The sequence below is a fragment of the Nerophis lumbriciformis genome, linkage group LG17 (assembly GCF_033978685.3).
Source record: "Nerophis lumbriciformis linkage group LG17, RoL_Nlum_v2.1, whole genome shotgun sequence".
NCBI classification, from domain to species: domain Eukaryota; kingdom Metazoa; phylum Chordata; class Actinopteri; order Syngnathiformes; family Syngnathidae; genus Nerophis; species Nerophis lumbriciformis.
The window spans coordinates 44,509,081-44,526,228 of NC_084564.2; the positions used below are offsets into that span (position 1 = coordinate 44,509,081).

At 39.6% G+C, this 17,148-nt stretch overlaps 1 protein-coding gene across 1 annotated transcript in view; it reads left to right on the forward strand.

Moving 5' to 3' along the window:
- Window positions 1–17,148, forward strand: part of slc47a3 (solute carrier family 47 member 3) — a 66,729-nt gene that overhangs the window by 25,751 nt on the left and 23,830 nt on the right. Inside the window, exons 2-3 of the mRNA XM_061973218.1 lie at window positions 4,574–4,722; window positions 17,014–17,115. Of these exons, the coding sequence (XP_061829202.1) occupies window positions 4,603–4,722; window positions 17,014–17,115 (222 nt within the window). The 5' untranslated portion in view covers window positions 4,574–4,602. The remainder of the gene's footprint in view (window positions 1–4,573; window positions 4,723–17,013; window positions 17,116–17,148) is intronic.

A 17,148-nucleotide genomic window follows, 5' to 3' on the forward strand; every position in this document is an offset into this window, starting at 1 on the left:
GTACATGCTCATATTTTTCATTTTCATACTTTTCAGTTGGCCAACATTTCTAAAAATCCCTTTTTTGTATTAGCCTTAAGTAATATTCTAATTTTGTGACACACGGAATTTTGGATTTTCATTTGTTGCCACTTCAAATCATCAAAATTAAATGAAATAAACATTTGAATGCATCAGTCTGTGTGCAATGAATAAATATAATGTACAAGTTACACCTTTTGAATGCAATTACTGAAATAAATCAAGTTTTTCAAAATATTCTAATTTACTGGCTTTTACCTGTAGTGTATTTTGATGAAGTGTCACAACTGCAGTGTTTTTGCCTCTGATAAAAAAGTGCCATACCATAGTAGTAAGTTGCATACTTGCCGTACATCAAACGATCATCTTTTTAAAACTTAAAAGCTGCATTTAGTTGTGTGAAGAAAAACTAATCAGAGGTGTGGGGTTACGACTTTGCAATAAACGTACCCTTCTAAAATGTTCTTATAAAGTATTTTTAGATCAATCCTAAAATGTATAAATGACTTGAAATTATTTAAAGAAAGAAATCTTGGCTGGCTGTTTGGCAAACTCATAAACGGCAATAATACACTATTGTAGAGTGCCATAGTCATCAAAAGGTGAGTTCACAGGAAGTAGTTCTTAAGGATGGGACTGCTGGCATTGCGTGTGTGTGTATTTGATTTTTGTTTATTTTTTATTAAGGATCCCCATTAGCTGGTTGCCACAACAACCCACTAGTCTTCCTGGGGTCCACAAACTCAATACAATTACAAGTACAAGCATATCATTATAACTACACAATACAGAAACAAATAACAATCATCAACAAGCAAACAATTTACAGTCTCAGAATATTAGTTACCATATAAATATAACTACACAATATAAAACCAAACAAACATCAACAAGCAAACTAATTTACAGACTCAGATAAAATATTAGTTTCCTTTTATGTATTGTATGTGTACATTATGTATTGTATGTGTACATACCAGTGACGTGCAGTCACTAGAGGCAGGTGAGGCAGAGCCTCACCTGCCATCATGGAAAGAAAAAAAATGTAAAAAGAAAAAAATTAATTAAATTGTTATGTATCCAGTGATTATACTATAAAGTTATTTTCCATTTAACTTCACCAGTTTTAGATTATTTTCACATTTGCCGTTCAAATACTGAGAAGAGACGGTGCGGTGATCAGCAGCCAGTTGAGGCACGTCACTCAGTGCCTCAACATGGATTCCGGACTCGGCTAACTGCTGGCCTGCTGTGCAGTGAGACTGTATTGCTATATGAATTATATTATACATTTCCATAGTTTAGTTAGCTGAGGTATATAATGTACAGTGTATTTTGTCAACAACTGTATGTGTGTAACGTATTTCTTGTGCTGAGCGATCATAAAACGGCTGCAAAAGACGCACTGGCTGAGGCTCCAGTAGCCCCGCCTCCTGCACCCCCGCCTTAGAATTGTTATATCAACTAAAGCCCACACTTAAACTTTCCACGTGCAAGATTGAATCTATTTAAAAAAAGTTATTTCATAAGAAGCCAAAAAGTGCAAAAACAATAATGTTGGTGTTGGAGGAGTTGTGAATGACTGCAGGGCCACAACATTAGGTACACCAGCAGACTGCAGGTGTATCTAATTCACAACTCCTCCAACACAAACATTATTGTTTTTGCACTTTTTGGCTTCTTATTAAATAACTTTTGTAACCTATTTTCATGGGCTTTCCTCTTTGTGATGTTAAGTTCCTGTTATGCGCTGTTATACAGTATATGCCTTGAGCTCTTATTTTGAAGGCGCTAAGAGCGGAAGTGATGACACGGAGTGGAGCGGAAGTTTTTGAAAGAAGGTAAATAAAGTGGTCCTCGTGTAAACTGGAGCCTCCGTGTTTATTTTGTAGTTCCATACAGTATAGGCCACATTTATAAACCCTCGGTTACACTTTTTTAAATAGATTCAATCTTGCACGTGGAAAGTTGAAGTGAGGGCTTTAGTTGCGGCGCATGGACTTAATTTATAAGTAAAGGTAAGACCATAATAACGTTTTTTTTTTATTAAATGTGCTTTTTTGTGTGCTACAGTTTGTATGTGTAAAGTTAAAGTTAAGTTAAAGTACCAATGATTGTCACACACACACTAGGTGTAATGAAATTTGTCGTCTGTATTTGACCCATCCCCTTGATCACCCCCTGGGAGGTGAGGGGAGCAGTGGGCAGCAGCGGCGCCGCGCCCGGGAATAATTGTTGGTGATTTAACCCCCAATTCCAAGCCTTGATGCTGAGTGCCAAGCAGGGAAGAATGCTGGTATGAGCTTTGAAACATAACCCGTTAACTGCTGCCAATCAAATGGTGAATAAGATACTCTTTAGGGTTCATATGTTTGTAAATCTGACTGTGATGAAGTCAGTGCCTCACCAGCCATCAACCTCACCGCACGTCACTGGTACATACAGTACATACATACAGTACATGTGTACGTGCACACACATATAATACAGTAGTAAAATGTGTTTAAAAGTATGCTGGCGCCACCTCCTGGACAATACAGAAATAATACATCCATCCATCCATCCATCTTCTTCCGCTTATCCGAGGTCGGGTCGCGGGGGCAGCAGCTTAAGCAGGGAAGCCCAGACTTCCCTCTCCCCAGCCACTTCGTCCAGCTCTTCCTGTGGGACCCCGAGGCGTTCCCAGGCCAGCCGAGAGACATAGTCTTCCCAACGTGTCCTGGGTCTTCCCCGCGGCCTCCTACCGGTCGGACATGCCCTAAACACCTCCCTAGGGAGGCGTTCGGGTGGCATCCTAACCAGATGCCCGAACCACCTCATCTGGCTCCTCTCCATGTGGAGGAGCAGCGGCTTTACTTTGAGCTCCCCCCGGATGACAGAGCTTCTCACCCTATCTCTAAGGGAGAGCCCCGCCACCCGGCGGAGGAAACTCATTTGGGCCGCTTGTACCCGTGATCTTGTCCTTTCGGTCATAACCCAAAGCTCATGACCATAGGTGAGGATGGGAACGTAGATAGACCGGTAAATTGAGAGCTTTGCCTTCCGGCACAGCTCCTTCTTCACCACAACGGATCGATACAGCGTCCGCATTACTGAAGACGCCGCACCGATCCGCCTGTCGATCTCACGATCCACTCTTCCCTCACTCGTGAACAAGACTCCGAGGTACTTGAACTCCTCCACTTGGGGCAAGATCTCCTCCCCAACCCGGAGATGGCACTCCACCCTTTTCCAGGCGAGAACCATGGACTCGGACTTGGAGGTGCTGATTCTCATCCCAGTCGCTTCACACTCAGCTGCGAACCGATCCAGTGAGAGCTGAAGATCCTGGCCAGATGAAGCCATCAGGACCACATCATCTGCAAAAAGCAGAGACCTAATCCTGCAGCCACCAAACCAGATCCCCTCAACGCCTTGACTGCGCCTAGAAATTCTGTCCATAAAAGTTATGAACAGAATGGGTGACAAAGGGCAGCCTTGGCGGAGTCCAACCCTCACTGGAAACGTGTCCGACTTACTGCCGGCAATGCGGACCAAGCTCTGACACTGATCATACAGGGAGCGGACTGCCACAATCAGACAGTCCGATACCCCGTACTCTCTGAGCACTCCCCACAGGACTTCCCGAGGGACACGGTCGAATGCCTTATCCCAGTCCTTAAAGCACATGTAGACTGGTTGGGCAAACTCCCATGCACCCTCAAGGACCCTGCCGAGAGTATAGAGCTGGTCCACAGTTCCACGACCAGGACGAAAACCACACTGTTCCTCCTGAATCCGAGGTTCGACTATCCGGCGTAGACTCCTCTCCAGTAGAAATAATACATCTCATAGTTAATCATTAGGGAAGCTGACTGAGTGATAAAGCAAGTATAGTGACAAAGTAGAAACAAAAAACAGGCAAGTACAAGTCTGTTTGAAACTTTCATTTTTGATCATTTGTTTTTAGTTGAGCATTTTACTTTCCACTGTTCTCTTTTCAAGAAGAGCTGACAACATTTTAGATTATAGGAAAAAAAAAAATACAAAACATTAATGAATTAATCTGTCCATGCAGCAGATTTAATTTTATTAACCCTAAAATAGGATTTGTATATCTAGAAGTAAACAGGACTTTTAAGACATATTCTTAAAACCATCATTATACAACTTACAATTCTTTAAATCAAGCATCTTTGGGATGTTGCAGAATCTTTAAACAATATTTTCTATGCGGGGAAAACAATATTTAAGTAGCTATTTTCTCAATTTTAACATGTTTCAACTAAAATAGACAATTCATGCCAAAACAAAGATTATGATGTGAAGTCAACGACAGCTAAAATTGGAATAATATTAATAAAACTGGCGTCGTTTCTAGAAATAACATTTTAAATCTTGGCAAGCGGCAAATACTTTGCACTGCACACAGTCGGCTCATGAAAAGACTTTATTAGCAACTACCGCCTTACGACCTATGACCGGGTGAGATAACGTTCTCTATGTCCTCCCTTCTTTGACTGAGGACTTGCTATAGCAGTTGTTGTTGTTGTTGTTGTTGTCTCTCCTGCAGCCATCACTGTGAACAATCATCTCGGAATCATGGAGAGTTCTCCTTCCGCGTCCTGGAGAGAACACATTCTGTTCCGGCAAATACGGAACTTGTCTCCTGGCGGCTTCAAGACAGAAGTCAAAGAGTTATCTCTGATGGCTCTTCCTGTGGTGAGTCACTCCATTCATGAAAAACTATCATTGACAGTAAATGTACCATTTCTTGAGGGAGTGCGGGACTTCTTTTATTAATGAAATAGACATTTGTCAATTGATTGACTCACACGTCCACTTGTCAAATGATGGCTGACATGGTTTTAGGTTCCGTCCCAAGTTGGTTGCAGGTGATGTCATGTCTGCGCTGCAAAAACTGAAATCTAAGTCAGATGACATATCTCAAATAAGGGTGATATTTGCTTATTTTCTGTCTGATAAGATCATTCTTCTCACTAAGCAGATTTTATGTTAGAGTGTTTTACTTGTTTTAAGTGTTCTAAATGATCTCAGTAAGATATTACAGCTTGTTGCTGAGATGTGATGACCTATATTGAGTAAAACATGCTTGAAACTAGAATATCAAGTGTTGCAAAGCTGTGTCATCAACACTCACAAGTATAAAACTACTTTTTTAAAGTTATAATTTCTTATTTCAAGCATGACAAAAAAACAACAACTATCATTTACAGTACATGTACCATTTTTTGAGGGAGTGCGGGACTTCTTTTATTAATGAAATAGACATTTGTCAATTGATTGACTCACACGTCCACTTGTCAAATGATGGCTGACATGGTTTTAGGTTCCGTCCCAAGTTGGTTGGAGGCACTTTCTCTTGTTGGGTTGCAGGTGATGTCATGTCTGCGCTGCAAAAAGTGAAATCTAAGTCAGATGACATATCTCAAATAAGGGTGATATTTGCTTATTTTCTGTCTGATAAGATTATTCTTCTCAGTAAGCAGATTTTATGTTAGAGTGTTTTACTTGTTTTAAGTGTTCTAAATGATCTCAGTAAGATATTACAGCTTGTTGCTGAAATGTGATGACCTATATTGAGTAAAACATGCTTGAAACTAGAATATCAAGTGTTGCAAAGCTGTGTCATCAACACTCACAAGTATAAAACTACTTTTTTAAAGTTATAATTTCTTATTTCAAGCATGACAAAAAAACAACAACTATCATTTACAGTAAATGTACCATTTTTTGAGGGAGTGCGGGACTTCTTTTATTAATGAAATAGACATTTGTCAATTGATTGACTCACACGTCCACTTGTCAAATGATGGCTGACATGGTTTTAGGTTCCGTCCCAAGTTGGTTGCAGGTGATGTCATGTCTGCGCTGCAAAAACTGAAATCTAAGTCAGATGACATATCTCAAATAAGGGTGATATTTGCTTATTTTCTGTCTGATAAGATCATTCTTCTCACTAAGCAGATTTTATGTTAGAGTGTTTTACTTGTTTTAAAGGTTTTGGTCCTAAATGATCTCAGTAAGATATTACAGCTTGTTGCTGAGATGTGATGGCCTATATTGAGTAAAACATGCTTGAAACTAGAATATCAAGTGTTGCAAAGCTGTGTCATCAACACTCACAAGTATAAAACTACTTTTTTAAAGTTATAATTTCTTATTTCAAGCATGACAAAAAAACAACAACTATCATTTACAGTAAATCTACCATTTTTTGAGGGAGTGCGGAACTTCTTTTATTAATGAAATAGACATTTGTCAATTGATTGACTCACACGTCCACTTGTCAAATGATGGCTGACATGGTTTTAGGTTCCGTCCCAAGTTGGTTGGAGGCACTTTCTCTTGTTGGGTTGCAGGTGATGTCATGTCTGCGCTGCAAAAACTGAAATCTAAGTCAGATGACATATCTCAAATAAGGGTGATATTTGCTTATTTTCTGTCTGATAAGATCATTCTTCTCACTAAGCAGATTTTATGTTAGTGTTTTACTTGTTTTAAGTGTTCTAAATGATCTCAGTAAGATATTACAGCTTGTTGCTGAGATGTGATGACCTATATTGAGTAAAACATGCTTGAAACTAGAATATCAAGTGTTGCAAAGCTGTGTCATCAACACTCACAAGTATAAAACTACTTTTTTAAAGTTATAATTTCTTATTTCAAGCGTGACAAAAAAACAACAACTATCATTTACAGTAAATCTACCATTTTTTTGAGGGAGTGCGGGACTTCTTTTATTAATGAAATAGACATTTGTCAATTGATTGACTCACACGTCCACTTGTCAAATGATGGCTGACATGGTTTTAGGTTCCGTCCCAAGTTGGTTGGAGGCACTTTCTCTTGTTGGGTTGCAGGTGATGTCATGTCTGCGCTGCAAAAACTGAAATCTAAGTCAGATGACATATCTCAAATAAGGGTGATATTTGTTTATTTTCTGTCTGATAAGATCATTCTTCTCACTAAGCAGATTTTATGGTAGAGTGTTTTACTTGTTTTAAAGGTTTTGGTCCTAAATGATCTCAGTAAGATATTACAGCTTGTTGCTGAGATGTGATGACCTATATAGAGTAAAACATGCTTGAAACTAGAATATCAAGTGTTGCAAAGCTGTGTCATCAACACTCACAAGTATAAAACTACTTTTTTAAAGTAATAATTTCTTATTTCAAGCGTGACAAAAAAACAAACAACTATCATTTACAGTAAATGTACCATTTTTTGAGGGAGTGCGGGACTTCTTTTATTAATGAAATAGACATTTGTCAATTGATTGACTCACACGTCCACTTGTCAAATGATGGCTGACATGGTTTTAGGTTCCGTCCCAAGTTGGTTGGAGGCACTTTCTCTTGTTGGGTTGCAAAAACTGAAATCTAAGTCAGATTACATATCTCAAATAAGGCTGATATTTGCTTATTTTCTGTCTGATAAGATAATTCTTCTCACTAAGCAGATTTTATTTTAGTGTTTTACTTGTTTTAAGTGTTTTGCTCCTAAATGATCTCAGTAAGATATTACAGCTTGTTGCTGAGATGTGATGACCTATATTGAGTAAAACATGCTTGAAACTAGAATATCAAGTGTTGCATCAACACTCACAAGTATAAAACTACTTTTTTAAAGTTATAATTTCTTATTTCAAGCATGACAAAAAAACAACAACTATCATTGACAGTAAATGTACCATTTCTTGAGGGAGTGCGGGACTTCTTTTATTAATGAAATAGACATTTGTCAATTGATTGACTCACACGTCCACTTGTCAAATGATGGCTGACATGGTTTTAGGTTCCGTCCCAAGTTGGTTGGAGGCACTTTCTCTTGTTGGGTTGCAGGTGATGTCATGTCTGCTCTGCAAAAACTGAAATCTAAGTCAGATTACATATCTCAAATAAGGGTGATATTTGCTTATTTTCTGTCTGATAAGATCATTCTTCTCACTAAGCAGATTTTATGTTAGAGTGTTTTACTTGTTTTAAGTGTTTTGGTCCTAAATGATCTCAGTAAGATATTACAGCTTGTTGCTGAGATGTGATGACCTATATTGAGTAAAACATGCTTGAAACTAGAATATCAAGTGTTGCAAAGCTGTGTCATCAACACTCACAAGTATAAAACTACTTTTTTAAAGTTATAATTTCTTATTTCAAGCATGACAAAAAAACAACAACTATCATTTACAGTAAATGTACCATTTTTTGAGGGAGTGCGGGACTTCTTTTATTAATGAAATAGACATTTGTCAATTGATTGACTCACACGTCCACTTGTCAAATGATGGCTGACATGGTTTTAGGTTCCGTCCCAAGTTGGTTGGAGGTACTTTCTCTTGTTGGTTTGCAGGTGATGTCATGTCTGCGCTGCAAAAACTGAAATCTAAGTCTGATGTCATATCTCAAATAAGGGTGATATTTGCTTATTTTCTGTCTGATAAGATCATTCTTCTCACTAAGCAGATTTTATGTTAGAGTGTTTTACTTGTTTTAAGTGTTTTGGTCCTAAATGATCTCAGTAAGATATTACAGCTTGTTGCTGAGATGTGATGACCTATATTGAGTAAAACATGCTTGAAACTAGAATATCAAGTGTTGCAAAGCTGTGTCATCAACACTCACAAGTATAAAACTACTTTTTTAAAGTTATAATTTCTTATTTCAAGCATGACAAAAAAACAACAACTATCATTTACAGTAAATGTACCATTTTTTGAGGGAGTGCGGGACTTCTTTTATTAATGAAATAGACATTTGTCAATTGATTGACTCACACGTCCACTTGTCAAATGATGGCTGACATGGTTTTAGGTTCCGTCCCAAGTTGGTTGGAGGCACTTTCTCTTGTTGGGTTGCAAAAACTGAAATCTAAGTCAGATGACATATCTCAAATAAGGGTGATATTTGCTTATTTTCTGTCTGATAAGATCATTCTTCTCACTAAGCAGATTTTATGTTAGAGTGTTTTACTTGTTTTAAGTGTCCTAAATGATCTCAGTAAGATATTACAGCTTGTTGCTGAGATGTGATGACCTATATTGAGTAAAACATGCTTGAAACTAGAATATCAAGTGTTGCAAAGCTGTGTCATCAACACTCACAAGTATAAAACTACTTTTTTAAAGTTATAATTTCTTATTTCAAGCATGACAAAAAAACAACAACTATCATTTACAGTAAATGTACCATTTTTTGAGGGAGTGCGGAACTTCTTTTATTAATGAAATAGACATTTGTCAATTGATTGACTCACACGTCCACTTGTCAAATGATGGCTGACATGGTTTTAGGTTCCGTCCCAAGTTGGTTGGAGGCACTTTCTCTTGTTGGGTTGCAGGTGATGTCATGTCTGCGCTGCAAAAACCGAAATCAAAGTCAGATGACATATCTCAAATAAGGGTGATATTTGCTTATTTTCTGTCTGATAAGATAAGTCTTCTCACTAAGCAGATTTTATTTTAGTGTTTTACTTGTTTTAAGTGTTTTGGTCCTAAATGATCTCAGTAAGATATTACAGCTTGTTGCTGAGATGTGATGACCTATATTGAGTAAAACATGCTTGAAACTAGAATATCAAGTGTTGCAAAGCTGTGTCATCAACACTCACAAGTATAAAACTACTTTTTTAAAGTAATAATTTCTTATTTCAAGCATGACAAAAAAACAAACAACTATCATTTACAGTAAATGTACCATTTTTTGAGGGAGTGCGGGACTTCTTTTATTAATGAAATAGACATTTGTCAATTGATTGACTCACACGTCCACTTGTCAAATGATGGCTGACATGGTTTTAGGTTCCGTCCCAAGTTGGTTGGAGGCACTTTCTCTTGTTGGGTTGCAAAAACTGAAATCTAAGTCAGATGACATATCTCAAATAAGGGTGATATTTGCTTATTTTCTGTCTGATAAGATCATTCTTCTCACTAAGCAGATTTTATGTTAGAGTGTTTTACTTGTTTTAAGTGTCCTAAATGATCTCAGTAAGATATTACAGCTTGTTGCTGAGATGTGATGTGACCTATATTGAGTAAAACATGCTTGAAACTAGAATATCAAGTGTTGCAAAGCTGTGTCATCAACACTCACAAGTATGAAACTACTTTTTTAAAGTTATAATTTCTTATTTCAAGCATGACAAAAAAACAACAACTATCATTTACAGTAAATGTACCATTTTTTGAGGGAGTGCGGGACTTCTTTTATTAATGAAATAGACATTTGTCAATTGATTGACTCACACGTCCACTTGTCAAATGATGGCTGACATGGTTTTAGGTTCCGTCCCAAGTTGGTTGGAGGCACTTTCTCTTGTTGGGTTGCAGGTGATGTCATGTCTGCGCTGCAAAAACTGAAATCTAAGTCAGATGACATATCTCAAATAAGGGTGATATTTGCTTATTTTCTGTCTGATAATATCATTCTTCTCACTAAGCAGATTTTATTTTAGTGTTTTACTTGTTTTAAGTGTTTTGGTCCTAAATGATCTCAGTAAGATATTACAGCTTGTTGCTGAGATGTGATGACCTATATTGAGTAAAACATGCTTGAAACTAGAATATCAAGTGTTGCAAAGCTGTGTCATCAACGCTCACAAGTATAAAACTACTTTTTTAAAGTTATAATTTCTTATTTCAAGCATGACAAAAAAAAATAAAAATTATGATTGACATAAATTGTGTCTCATAATTAAAACAGATGACAGCCGAATGGACTTTGCTGTTTTATTTTCAATGAAACAATAGAAAATACGTACTCATATAGTAGTACAGTTATTAGTGAGAATATACTTATTTTAAGGTATTTTTGGGTTCATTGAATAGCTAATTTTACTTGTTTTGGAAAGTCTTGACAAGCCAAATGTTCTTGTTCTATTGGCAGTTAATTTTGCTTAGTTCAAATAAAATACCCCTAATTTTTGTATTTTTAGGGACCGCAATGTCCCTTTGGGACAGAGGACCCTATTGTATTTTGTGCGTTTTATTATTATTATTATTATTATTATTATTCCGCCGCGTCTTTGAGCTGTAATTTGACCCCCTTAACATGCTTCAAAACTCACCATATTTGTTTGACACACACATCAGGACTGGCGAAAATTGTCATCTAATTAAAAAAACAAACCCCAAAAATCAAAATTGCGCTCTAGCGCCCCCTAGGAAAAAACACAGACAAAACTGCTTGTAACTTCCGGTAGGAATGTCGTAGAGACATGAAACAAAAACCTCTATGTAGGTCTGACTCAGACCTAGATTTTATTAATTGACATCTTTCAGGAAAATCAACAGGAAGTTGGCAATTCCCCCTTCAAAACAAAAGTTTAGTAAAAACTGTCACTTTTGCCTCTTTGAGCTGTAATGTGACCCCCTTAACATGCTTCAAAACTCACCAAACTGGACACACACATCAGGACTAGCAAAAATTGCGATGTAATAAAAAAAACAACAACCCCAAAACTCAAAATTGCGCTCTAGTGTCCCCTAGGAAGAAAACACAGACACAACTGCTCCGAGGAAGAAAACTTAGACAAAACTGCCTGTAACTTCCAGTAGGAATGTCTTAGAGACATGAAGGTCTCACTTAGACCTACATTTCATATATTGACAACCCCCAGCAAAAATTAACAGGAAGTTTGCAATTCCCCCTTCAAAACAAAAGTTTTGTAAAAACCGGTCACCTTATTCAAACATTATCTCCTCTGAGCGCGTTTGTCGTGTCGACTTCAAACTAGCACAGGAGAGAGATTGAACCCTTCTGATTAAAAGTTGACGGACGAGTTTTAATTACTGCGTGGTTGGGGGCGTGGTTAAGATATATATATATATATATATATATATATATATATATATATATATATATATATATATATATAAGAAATACTTGACTTTCAGTGAATTCTACCTATATGTATATATATATATAAATAAAAGAAATACTTGAATTTCAGTGTTCATTTATTTACACATATACACACACATAACACTCATCTACTCATTGTTGAGTTAAGGGTTGAATTGTCCATCCTTGTTCTATTCTCTGTCACTATTTCAGAACACACACATTATACAAATATACATTATAAAATCAATAAGAAAACGGGAGCTCTAATTTGGGAGTCGGAATTAGGATCAGAAGTTCCTATATAAACATTGCGCACTCACGTCGCCTTTTTGTATTGATGACTGCAGCTGTGCACTGGATTCATTCACAAATACAAACTACAACTCACAAACACTTTAGAGTTAGGCTCCACCATCAGAATGTGTACTTAAACTTATAAAGATCACATGGATATTATCCAGTGAGTTGATTCACCAAAACTAACCTGTTATACAGGAGGAAAAAAGCACACAGGACGTTTCAATTGTTCACAGACTGGTCGCTCACATCAGAATGACAAGACACTTCCGGTCTGCAGGTGATAGCATTCAATTGGGAAGAAACGCCCTACTGCCCCCTACTGACCAATGTGAATACTGATAAATGTGTAATGACAGCTCCAAAAACGAATTCAAACCACAAAATAAACTAAATAAATCAACACAAAAATGTGACACATTATGGGTGGGTCACATATGCATGTACAGTAGATGGCAGTATTGTCCTGTTTAAAAGTGTCACAACATTGCTGTTTACGGCAGACCAACTGCTTCACGGTAGACGAAAACTTGACTGCTGTTGTGTGTTGTTACCGCGCTGGGAGGACGTTAATGAAACTGCCTAACAAGAAACCAAGAACTCGCCCTCGATCATTAGCTGTTTATATTGTGGGAAAGCGGACGTGTGAACAGGCTGTCAACACGTCACTCAGGTCCGCATGGAGCTGGAGGGGGCGTGGCCTCCAGCTCCGCCTGAATTTCGGGAGATTTTCGGGAGAAAATTTGTCCCGGGAGGTTTTCGGGAGAGGCGCTGAATTTCGGGAGTCTCCCGGAAAATCCGGGAGGGTTGGCAAGTATGAATTAGTCTGCTGACGTATGCAGTAACATATTGTGTCATTTATACACCTATTATTTTGTACACATTATGAGGGACAAACACTAGTGTGGCTTTAATAGCCCTGCTGTAGTGCATAGCATGCTGGGAATTATCTGAACATGTGATGGAGGAATGCACAGTGCGGGGTTGAAATTCTACTGAATTTGCATTAAATCAGGTTGTTTTAGCTAATAATCATGCTGCAAGATCTAGCATGTTGCATTCAATGTTTATTCCTATTCATTCCCGTTAATTCCCATGGAAAGATTCCAACTTTTTCCCCGGAATTTTGCAACCCTATACACGACACAGAAGAGAACTGTACCCCAGGGCAGCTGTGGCTATGAAAGTAGCTTACCACCACCAGGTGTGAATGATTGATGGGTTCTACATGTAAAGCAACTTTGGGTACTTAGAAAAGCGCTATATAAATCCCAGTTATTATTATTATTATTATTATTATTATTATTAACTGAGGAGAAGAGTCGGTAGGAACGTAGTCTAATAGCTATAGACAGCGATTGGACTTGTTTCTAATGTTTTACCTACATGACAATCATAATAAACATGTTCAATTAATTTGTCTCAACACTGAGCATGGTTATAATACAATCCAACACCCTCCACGCAAATCCCATAGGGGTGATGGAAGGATGGGCAGCGCCTGAGAGCTGCAGCCTGATACCATGGCCCCCCACTCCCCTCTGTTACTAGATATCTGGAGATATACGTTGTAATATGTATATGTGCTTTGCTATGGAGGTTTTTTACCACTACAGACTGGGCCCCCTTAGGAGCTTCAGTCGTTCAAGAGTCCGGGGTCTCCGCTGTCGTATTTTACGCTTCATAATGCGCCACACATTTTCAATAGGAGACAGGTCTGGACTGCAGGCGGGCCAGGAAAGTACCCACACTCTTTTTTTTACAAAGCCACGCTGTTGTAACACGTGCTGAATGTGGCTTGGCATTGTCTTGCTGAAATAAGCAGGGGCATCCATGAAAAAGACGGCGCTTAGATGGCAGCATATGTTGTTCCAAAACCTGTATGTACCTTTCGGCATTAATGGTGCCTTCACAGATGTGTCTTGGGCACTAATACACCCCCATACCATCACAGGTGCTGGCTATTGAACTTTGCGTCCATAACAGTCTGGATGGTTCGCTTCCCCTTTGTTCCGGATGACACGATGTCGAATATTTCCAAAAACAATTTGAAATGTGGACTCGTCAGACCACAGAACACTTTTCCACTTTGCATGAGTCCATCTTAGATGAGCTCGGGCCCAGAGAAGCCGGCGGCGTTTCTGGGTGTTGTTGATAAATGGCTTTCGCTTTGCATAGTAGAGCTTTAACTTGCACTTACAGATGTAGCGACCAACTATAGTTACTGACAGTGGTTTTCTGAAGTGTTCCTGAGCCCATGTGGTGATATCCTTTAGAGATCGATGTCTGTTTTTGATACAGTGCCGTCTGAGGTATCAAAGGTCACGGTCATTCAATGTTGGTTTCCGGCCATGTCGCTTACGTGGAGTGATTTCTCCAGATTCTCTGAACCGTAGATGTTGAAATCCCTACATTTCTTGCAATTGCACTTTGAGCAATTAGCCCCTTAGGAGCCCAGTCTAGATTGTATTTTTTTACTCATCCTTCCCCAGCGTTGACTTTTTTCCCATCTTTTACGGGGCGCCTTGTGGCGACCCATCAGCGTTCCTGTTCTGTAACCCTGTACACTGTTTGTTTGTCTCATCTTGAACGGGTTTGTGCTGAAAACACGTGACAAAGAAGTTGAGAAAGGTGTCAATAAATACTGATAAAGTTGAGGAATGCTCATCAAACACTTATTTGGAACATCCCACAGGTGAACAGGCTAATTGGGAACAGGTGGGTGCCATGATTGGGTATAAAAGCAGCTTCCCAAAAAATGCTCAGTCTTTCACAAGAAAGGATGGGGCGAGGTACACCCCTTTGTCCACAACTGCGTGAGCAAATAGTCAAACAATTTAAGAACAACGTTTCTCAAAGTGAAATTGCAAGAAATTTAGGGATTTCAACGTCTACGGTCCGTAATATCATCAAAAGGTTCAGAGAATCTGGAGAAATCACTCCACGTAAGCGGCATGGCCGGAAACCAACATTGAATGACCGTGACCTTCCATCCCTCAGACGGCACTGTATCAAAAACCGACATCGATCTCTAAAGGATATCACCACATGGGCTCAGGAACACTTCAGAAAACCACTGTCAGTAACTACAGTTGGTCGCTACATCTGTAAGTGCAAGTTAAAGCTCTACTATGCAAAGCCAAAGCCATTTATCAACAACACCCAGAAACGGCGTCAGCTTTTCTGGGCCCGAGATCATCTAAGATGGACTCATGCAAAGTGGAAAAGTGTTCTGTGGTCTGACGAGTCCACATTTCAAATAGTTTTTGGAAATATTCGACATCGTGTCATCCGGACCAAAGGGGAAGCAAACCATCCAGACTGTTATCGACGCAAAGTTCAAAAGCCAGCATGTGTGATGGTATGGGGGTGCATTAGTGCCCAAGGCATGGGTAACTTACACATCTGTGAAGGCACCATTAATGCTGAAAGGTACATACAGGTTTTGGAACAACATATGCTGCCATCTAAGCGCCGTCTTTTTCAATGGACGCCCCTGCTTATTTCAGCAAGACAATGTCAAGCCACATTCAGCACGTGTTGCAACAGCGTGGCTTTGTAAAAAAAAGAGTGTGGGTACTTTCCTGGTCCGCCAGCAGTCCAGACCTGTCTCCCATCGAAAATGTGTGGCGCATTATGAAGCGTAAAATAGCACAACGGAGACCCCCGGACTGTTGAACGACTGAAGCTCTACATAAAACAAGAATGGGAAAGAATTCCACTTTCAAAGCTTCAACAATTAGTTTCCTCAGTTCCCAATCGTTTATTGAGTGTTGTTAAAAGAAAAAGTGATGTAACACAGTGGTGAACATGCCCTTTCCCAACTACTTTGGCACGTGTTGCAGCCATGAAATTCTAAGTTAATTATTGTTTGCAAAAAAAAATAAAGTTTATGAGTTTGTTTTTGTAGCATATTCAACTGAATATGGGTTGAAAAGGATTTGCAAATCATTGTATTTTGTTTATATTTACATCTAACACAATTTCCCAACTCGTATGAAAACGGGTTCGCAGCCGAGTGTGAAGCGACTGCGATGGGAATCAGCACCTCCAAGTCCGAGTCCATGGTTCTCTCCCGGAAAAGGGTGGAGTGCCATCTCCGGGTTGGGGAGGAGATCTTGCCCCAAGTGGAGGAGTTCAAGTACCTCGGAGTCTTGTTCACGAGTGGGGGAAGAGTGGATCGTGAGATCGACAGGCGGATCGGTGCGGCGTCTTCAGTAATGCGGACGCTGTATTGATCCGTTGTGGTGAAGAAGGAGCTGAGCCGGAAGGCAAAGCTCTCGATTTACCGGTCGATCAACGTTCCCATCCTCACCTATGGTCATGAGCTTTGGGTCATGACCGAAAGGACAAGATCACAGGTACAAGCGGCCGAAATGAGTTTCCTCCGCCGAGTGGCGGGGCTCTCCCTTAGAGATAGGGTGAGAAGCTCTGTCATTCGGGGGGAGCTCAAAGTAAAGCCGCTGCTCCTCCACATGGAGAGGAGCCAGATGAGGTGGTTCGGGCATCTGGTCAGGATGCCACCCGAACGCCTCCCTAGGAAGGTGTTTCGGGCACGTCCGACCGGTAGGAGGCCACGGGGAAGACCCAGGACACGCTGGGAAGACTATGTCTCCCGGCTGGCCTGGGAACGCCTCGGGGTCCCACAGGAAGAGCTGGACGAAGTGGCTGGGGAAAGGGAAGTCTGGGCTTCCCTGCTTAAGCTGCTGCCCCCGCGACCCGACGGGGTTTGTATTTGTGCAATGACAATAAAGACCTATCCTATTGACAAATGCACATATTTGCCACAGCTGTTGTACTGGAACTTGTGCACTTGTATCTAATTTTGGGAACCTTTCCTCCAATTTAATAGATTTTGGCCAACCTCATGATTTTTGCTGTGAGTTTTATCAGCACGGTCTTTTGTGGCCATTTGGGAAAGGTTGAGCTGGCAGGTGTAGCTCTGGCCATAGCGGTAAGTCTTCATTTCTGATGAAACCATCTGACC